Raw genomic sequence first — 8,608 nt, 5'->3', positions numbered from 1 at the left:
TGAAATCGGGTTCATAAGGTTGAGAAGGGATGTTTACACCATTAACTTGTGATCCAATTGAGTTGAGTTCAAAGTTTTGAAATTTAAATTCAGTTTCTTTTCCATTGAATGAATCATTACTTACAAAACCAACAATAACTCTTCTAGGCATTACACCTGAGAAAACATTTTCAAATATTGCTGTTGTATTTGAAGCTGGAATAGTAAATGTTTTTACTAAATTCCTTGTAGTGAAATAATTAGTAGGAGCTTTCTGCAAACCTTCTTGGATTCCAATGTCAGCGTCAGGAAATAGTTTAACTCTTCGTATATGAACACTTAGATCATTAATTTTGATTGTAAACTTTTTAGATTGATTACCAATCAAACCAAATGTATTTTTGTTTCTTGAAAATTTGAGTTGAAGTGGTAGGTTATTCAATAATAAATTATTTTGAGAAGCTAAAGGTGAATGTAATTTGAAATAAAGTTCAAATGGTTTTGTAATTCTAGATTTTCGATTTGTATCTTCATCCCATAGAGTCCCAGCGGCATCAGCTTTACCAATGTGTTTGAAAATTAAATCTTCAATGTGAGCAATGTAATGATATCTACCATTAGCTTGAGTAGTATTAACTGAACCAACGTATAAATCAACTTGATCAAATAAACAAGTACCAAATCCATTAATTACGTTGATTTCATCAGTGGTAGATGGATTTTTATTTTCTGAACTTTGTATATCCAATTTGACATGAATAATTGTTTCAGATAAATCGGTAAAGTCTTCTGTTGGAGGGATGTTAATATCATATGATGTAGCGTTATCTAAGGTTGAAGTCGGTCGAAAAGTCACATCATAAACAGACTCAATAGCAAGTTGCGTAGGAGGTACAGAAAAAACTTCCAAATTTGATAAAGTAGCAGGAATAGATTTATGATGTAAGTAATCCATCATCTAAAAATATCTCTTACAGTTCTTGTCTTTCGTTTAACTTTTCTTCTAATTAGTTTTCTAACTTTCTTTCGGGGTTTTGACTTGTTTTTTCGCTTTCGTTTTCTTGCTTTATATAGCCTTCCTGTTCCAATTTGATCTACAACGTTAGATAATTTCGCGAGACCTTCTTTAGCGGCAGTTTTTGATCCTTCTTTAAATCTATTTTTAACAGAACTTTTAAAATTTTGATTGGCTAAGACATCGGCACCTACTGCCATCCCAGTTGATAACAAATGTTTACCTAAAAACTTGAGTAAAGGAATCCCAAATCTACCTAATATTGTACCAAAACCAAGTCCACCAGCTTGATAAGGGTAACCACGATAGATTTTTATATCACTTACCCACCACCAGCTTGATTAATATAATAAGCACGTAAATTACAATCACTAGGACAATATTTTCGTTTTGAAGACATGATTATACTTTATTAAAATTAACTCAGGCTTTATATAGAGTTTTTTCGAGGTCTAAAATGTAATGAAAGATAAACTGTACCATAATCGAAAGCTATTGGGCTTCCGGTCTCGTCTCGTAACATTACAGATATATTGGAGATTCTTTGGTGTCGAACTGGAAAGTAAATTGGTTTAATAAATGTATGTCCAAAAACTCTTGGTTCTTTTTCTTTCCAAAGAGCGACGACTCGTAGTGAATTGGCCATTGCATCACCAACATGATGCTCAGCTACAATGTCACAATAAATAAACATCAAGTTATTTATATGTCTTTTGTCGTAAAAAGATTTTGCTACAATAATTGTACTCTTATCAATAGGTTGTAAAAAATAGTCGGCGGGTTCGAATCCAAGTAAACGAAGAAAATTGGGATCCTTGAAAACAATATTCATTGATGCACTCATTCTTGTTCCAGTGACACTCTCATAATTGATAAATCCTGGAGTAATGTTAACTTTTTTACTGTTTTCATGATCAATTAAGCCAATTGTAGGTAATTGTACTAGTGTAGTCTTTTCAAACATTTGTGCGATAGTTGATATTTCCGGATTAGATTTGATTATTTTGTTTATTTGGTCACAAATATCAGATATTGTGTCTTCATGTTTATAAATCAATTCAAAGTCTCCAAATATAGCAGCCGCATTTATTTGTACTTGAAATGAAGTTTTCTTTTCTTGGTTACTAAAAAGTAACGCAGGATGAAAAAGTTCTATTATACCACATTCATATTCTCGATCAAATTCAATAGGGACCAATAATTCATTTGTGAATGAAGTTAGATTATTTTCCGGATGAATGTGAACTGATGCATTTGAAATCAAGTCGATCGTAAATTCAGTCATCGTCGGCTGGATTATATGATGATATGATACTAGGTTTTGGTTCTCGGGGGGGTTCTTGTTTCTTTCTAAAGGTTGGGACAACAGCCGTCTGATCTGGAGCTGTTTTCGATGATAGTACTGATACTAAAGGTCTTGCTTCCAAGATTGTTTGGTTTATGGCTTTGAGAACATCCAATACATCAGACTTTGATGAATTTTGTGATAGAGTTTTACTAATGTTACCTAGAATATCCAATAATTCAAAATTGGTCTTTGGTTTGATTTCCAATATATTTGCAGCAATTGTTTGAAGATTCTGAAGTAATTGATAATCAGCTTTTGGTTTAGGTTGTCCTACATTTTCTGCAATCATATGAAGAACATCTAACAACTTTGAATCAACCTTTAGCTCTGTATTTTGAAGAGTCTGTTTGGGTTTATATTGTTTAGTAATTATCAATGTTACCGCAAGATCCATTCGTCGAAAATCTTTCAATCTTGTAAATGTAGAACCTATCGCTTTGAAAATAATGGTACCGAATGATTTTTTAGTTACTGGTACACTATACGATCCATCAAATTGTATATAATCTTTTGAACTAGGTAGTACACAGAGAGGTTTAGCGGCGATGTCTGCATAAAGAATTAAAGCTGAGGGGTCAAGTTCATACGGTGCAAATGTATAATATTTATCTTCAAATGTTGCATTAGCGATGAACTCATTTAATCCATAGAGATTGAAACCAATAGCACTTAGAAAAGAATTCGCAGAAGTAGAAAAGGTGAATCTCTTCCAACAAACTTTCCAGTAATATCATTGGTATGATTGATCACACCACATTGAAGATAACCATTGTCATATCCAAAAATGGGTAATACATGAGTTTTTCTATGCTTAGCGAGCATGATGTAGATTGCATTGTTGAGATTATCCACCAACTTTTTTGGATCATGATCATCTAAAAATCGTATTGAAGTAAGTTTATCATCACCATCGAAAGTGAATGCAATTGATTGCATTTGTTTATATTTTGATCCATATGAACATGATGATACGTGAACACTATAGTCGAAATTTTCATCCAAGTTGATACTTTCATCTAAAGTAACACTAAAGTCATTATACGAGTCTGTATTACAAATTAACGTCAATTTATCCATTTATCCAAAAGTCATACTTTTCAGGGTATCCAATGTAATGAATTAAATATTTTTTTCTTCCGTTTGATTGAATATATTCAGTAACTCTGGCTTTATATTGACCAGGGTTATCAACAGCAACAAGTTCTTCTGGGTAAAATATAGATGTAATTGGTTCATTATCTAAATCTTTAAGGCGATAAACATACTTGTGTGGAGTCTTTTTCCTTTGGACAATTTTAAATATCTCTTCATTGAAATTTTCAGTAGTTCCTTTTTCAAATGCACCCTTTTCACGGGACATTCGAACAAATTCTTCGTTTGCTAATTTATCAACAACCTTTTTAGCTGGTTTCACTTTTAGATTTTTAATTACAGTTGCTTCATTGTCTTTAGTAACTTCTTGAGGTGTCATTTTTATACTTCGATGATAAGATCGATTATATCCAGTTATTATTGATGGTAAAACATTAATGAATCTCTTTGTATTGTTGTGGTATAAATATCGATAGATTCGACTTCTTAATGTCCTATTGAACCGCTCAGCAATGGCACATTTAATCACACCTTCAGTCGTTGTAAAAAAGTTGATTCCATATTTAACCATTAAATCTTTAAAAATTTTATTTTTAAATTCTTTTCCTTGATCTGTTTGAATTTTCTTTGGGACTCTACCACCATCGAAAATTGATTCCATTGCATCCGAAGTTGTTTTTCCAGATTTATCTTTCTGTGTGATAGCCCATGCATATCTACTCAACACATCAACAACAACTAGAATATAACGATATCCATCATTATATTTAGCAAACCAAGTCATTTCTAATAAATCAGCTTGCCATTGATGGTCAATGTGAACAGCTAAAATTGGTAATCTTTTAAATTTTGTTTTTATTTGTTTGAAAAGAGAATATGTATTTTGTTTTTTAAGCCAATTTTTGACATTAGCAATTGATAATTCAGGCAAAATCTTCTTAGCTTCATAGTAAAGTTTGTAACCACCCCCAAAAGACGCTGGATGAACTGGATCATAATAAATTTCACTTAAAACTTTTTCAATTCGCTCCATGTAATTTTTCCACCACCTTTTTGTAACTTTTGTAAATGTCTATTAACCTCTTTATTCTTTATATCGACTTTAGCCTTCTTTGCTGTTATTTCGTTTATCACTTCTTTATATCCAAGTGGTTTACGTCTCTTTCGTTGTTCAGAGTTGTTGAAATATTGAAGTAAATCATTTATATTGCTTTCAGGGATAGGTTCTTTTTTATCGTCTAAAATTTGACCTTTATCATTGATAATATCTTTCAACTCTTGACGTATTGATGGTTCAGGTTGTGATTCCAATGCATCTTCAAATTCTTCTTCAGGTTCTTCTTTTTTAACAATTGTCGGATGATTTGAATTGATTAAATCAATCACATTTTCACTTGGTTTATTGAGAATCTTTGACAATGAAGCTTGTTTCACTAAATTGGAAGATGGTTGTTTCAACGCAATTGTAATTGCATCAGTTTTTTGTCATTTTAATTGTAGATACTCATTTTCTGGTATTAGAACCATTTTTGTTAACGCGTTCATTTTTAGGTGTTAAAAACGATAATGCTGGATTCAAAGTTGTATACAATTTACCACTAGTTTTGGATAATAATAATCTTCGTCTTTTCAGTGTGGTTGACTTTTTACTAAGTTCACGTAATGAATCTTTATATTGGTTCAGTTTATGTCGATGTTTAGGTTTAATTGGGATATTACCCAGTAAAATGTTACGAATAATTTCACAAATTGTATAGATTAATCTTTTTGAACACTTTAATAATAGTTTTTCAAAGTCTGGAATATTTCGGAGTTGTAACAGTTTTTCAAGTAATGGTAAACATTCGATACATCCTTTTAGACCCATTTTTATTTGACAAATCAATCAAAAATACTTTATATAGAATAAACAGTTATTGGTGAAGTCCAAATGTTGGACATTAATCGTATTTCCTCTGGTGTATCTGGTTTACAATCGACAAATAAATATGAATATGGAGCAATCGTTGCATCGTTGAATATCTTTTGAAATAATTTAGTCTTATTTGGATACATTTGACGTCCAATATTACTTGCTAAGCTTTTATCTCTTGGGTTTTTAAACATGACAATTTAATGTGAATTCAATGTTATGTTTCTCATTTCTTTACCTTTAGCAAAAAAGTTTTGAAAAACTACTGATAAATTACGATGATGGCTTCCTTTGGTAAATAAATTTGCAATCAATTGACTGTTTGTTGACTCATTCATTAAATCATCTATAATTATCCAAGTTGGTTCATTTGTTCCTCCCAATTTACTTATATGATCCTCAGGTAAACCTTGAATGAAATTGACATTTTCCAACTCTGAAAAAACTGCTTGATATTCTCCATAAAAGTAGTATATTTTTTTAGGTGGTGGATTACTTGTTGTTTTAGAAGAATTTATCATTTGTTTGACCCACATTGTTTTTCCACTTCCCGTTGGTCCTGAAATGACCATCGTAAAGGGATGTTTCAAATAAACGGAATACATTTTGTTGTTTATTAATTTATTTTTATCAACTTTATATTGAAGATGATCAAGATCAAATTACTTTCAGAAAAAGCCATCATCCCAAGGAGAGATTCATTACAAGATATTGGTCTCATTCTTCACGCTGCTAAATCATGTATGATAAAACCTCGAGATAAAGTTGTCGTTCCTACAGATTTACAGATTGAACTACCAACGGGATGCTATGGACGAATTACTCAAAGACCTGGATTGTCATATAATCGGTCAATTGCTGTTGGTACCACTATCATTGATTCTGATTACCGAGAAAATGTCAGTGTTGTAATTTTCAACTTTAGTAATGATTATTACCGGATAAATCACGGATCTCGAATCGCTCAATTGATTTGTGAACAGATAATTATTCCCGAATCAGTTATTCAATTACGTTAAATTGTAAAAAAGTTTATTGGAACAATAAGAAATTTAACAGTTACAAAATTTCTTTTAAATTGATCACTCTTACATTTGAGATGGTACATTATATTCTGATCAAAATTTTCCAAATGAATTATTATAAAATTGGTTACACATTTTCTTAAAACATTTCTCAAAGTATTACGAAAATCTCCAAATGTTTCGTTTACTCTTACAAAAACAAACTCTTCACGATTTGGATGTTTAATCACTTTCATTTTAAATCGTCTAAAAAATCTTCGTATAAAGCGTCAAGATCCTTGATCTTTTTAACACCAGTGATTATAACTTTTTTCGACCTGAAAAATATCACAACTGGTCCTTTTCCACTTTTTCTCCAATATATACCTGGAAATAGTTCTGGTTCCCAGGAGAAACGTTTATTGTAAAAAATCTTGTTAAAGTCAAAATCAAATCCAATTGTACTTGATCCTGTTATATTTAAAATTTTTCTCTTGATAATTTTTCCTTCACCAACAATATCATCAGCTATTTTCTTGGACTCTTTTAAACTTGTTGTTCCAGTTACTGTGAATTTTTTACTTGAAAAAACCAAACCTTTACCACCAGAATATTTAACGATCGCTCCACTAAATCGTTTTGGATTATAATCAGGGTACTTTGTTGGGTCAAGTTTTATTGACGCTTCATATGAAACTACAATGTTTACGATCCTCATGTTGAATAACAACTGATGGTTTATACAATCCTCCTCCTTCTCACTCTCATCTTGGTGTTGATAGGATCTTACTTACTCTCTCAACTTGAGCTCCCGAAAATTCTAGGGGTCGCTTAAGTCGGAGTGACTATATAAGAAGAAACATTTCGTTGTTTTGTTCAGTCTCAAAGTTCTCTTCAAACTCTAAACTTGTGAAACAGTTACTCTTGTGTTATAAAGTTTTTTTGCCAACACTAACCATTCTTAACTATTATTTTCAACAGTGAAAATGGCTTCATATAAATCTGGTAAACGTCAAGTCGACAATGATACTTCAGGTTCGGACTCTGAAATGGAAGTTAAAAAACGTAAACGTGTCGACTTTAACGAACTTTTCTCCATCAAGTTATCACCTTTCCATAAATATCATTGTGCTCTAACTAATGGAAAAGCGGAAAAAGATGATATTCTCTTTGTCAATATCCGTGATGGATATTCTGTTTATGGTGCTGGTGAAGGTTTGGTACTCGGTTATCAAGAGATTGTCCATATTGAACAAAATCTCAACTACACGGAACCTCTACCAAAATTCAAAGCTACTGGTTTACGACTCACTGGTAAACCGAAAAATGGTAAATATGAATTCACTCGACAAAAGAGTGATAAAAAAACTATCCTCAACCTACCGATAACAGTGGTTGCTGGGCTTTATCGAATCATCCCATCAATTCGATTCATAATGGAAACAATCATCAAACTTGGAGAAGGTAAACCTGGTCAAATTGATGAATTTGTTAAAAAAGTCCAAAAGGCAGTGATGGTCTACATTAAGGACCTCGAGGACAATAACGGAGACTTTACGAAAGCCGATCTCCGTAAAATGTATTGGATCTACACTGGATTGATTGGTTATTTCAATATTCCATCATTCAACAATCCGTACGAACCGGCTAAACTTGGTGACATCTACGGAGTTAAAGTCGATGATGAAATGCAAGCTCGTATTACCGAGGTCATCGATTATGTCATCATCAATGTTTTCATTTAATCAATTTCTTTGTAAGCTAACACATCACTTATTTATCAATTATTATTATAATCTTGATGATGTTACGCTCTAATCATTTATTTTAATCTTTTTTCTCAATTTATCTCTTTTTGTGATAACCAACTGTATGTATTATCACAATCATTATAACTTTTTAAACTTATCCAATCAATAAAATGCATTTTGGTAACCATTAATTACATTCCATCCATTTATTTGGTTCATAATGATGAAAATATGGGTATTCTATCCATAAGAAACAATTTTGAACCTTTGAAAACCATTAAATATACATAGAAAGCATTAATAATAGGTCAAATACATGTTAAAACCACTTTGATAAAATTTTCGATTTTTAGTTACATCAGCTGTCGATAGGGGTCACTAGGCTGTCCATAAACTTCAACTCAGGGGCTTGACAAACTTTCACCATTTTAGTATATTTCCCATACAATAGATGGCGCTATATGTCTATGGGAATAATCAACAATTAAGGTCACAATTAACTAATAT

At 31.7% G+C, this 8,608-nt stretch overlaps 2 protein-coding genes across 2 annotated transcripts; one reads left to right on the top strand and one right to left on the bottom strand.

The window, feature by feature from the left end:
- Positions 1-5,993: 5,993 nt before the first annotated feature.
- On the top strand, positions 5,994-6,365 carry LOC128395786 (deoxyuridine 5'-triphosphate nucleotidohydrolase, mitochondrial-like). The gene has a single exon (XM_053356269.1). The coding sequence runs from the start codon at positions 5,994-5,996 to the stop codon at positions 6,363-6,365; it is 372 nt and encodes a 123-aa protein (XP_053212244.1).
- Positions 6,366-6,603: 238 nt separating this feature from the next.
- On the bottom strand, positions 6,604-7,068 carry LOC128395784 (TATA-box-binding protein 2-like). Its single transcript, XM_053356268.1, has one exon. It carries the CDS (start codon positions 7,066-7,068, stop codon positions 6,604-6,606), a length of 465 nt encoding a protein of 154 aa, XP_053212243.1.
- Between the last annotated feature and the right edge of the window lie 1,540 nt (positions 7,069-8,608).

The sequence above is a fragment of the Panonychus citri genome, unplaced genomic scaffold (assembly GCF_014898815.1).
Source record: "Panonychus citri isolate SS breed McGregor unplaced genomic scaffold, ASM1489881v1 Contig00141, whole genome shotgun sequence".
Taxonomy (NCBI): Eukaryota; Metazoa; Arthropoda; class Arachnida; order Trombidiformes; family Tetranychidae; genus Panonychus; species Panonychus citri.
This window is presented reverse-complemented; position numbering and strand designations above follow the sequence as displayed.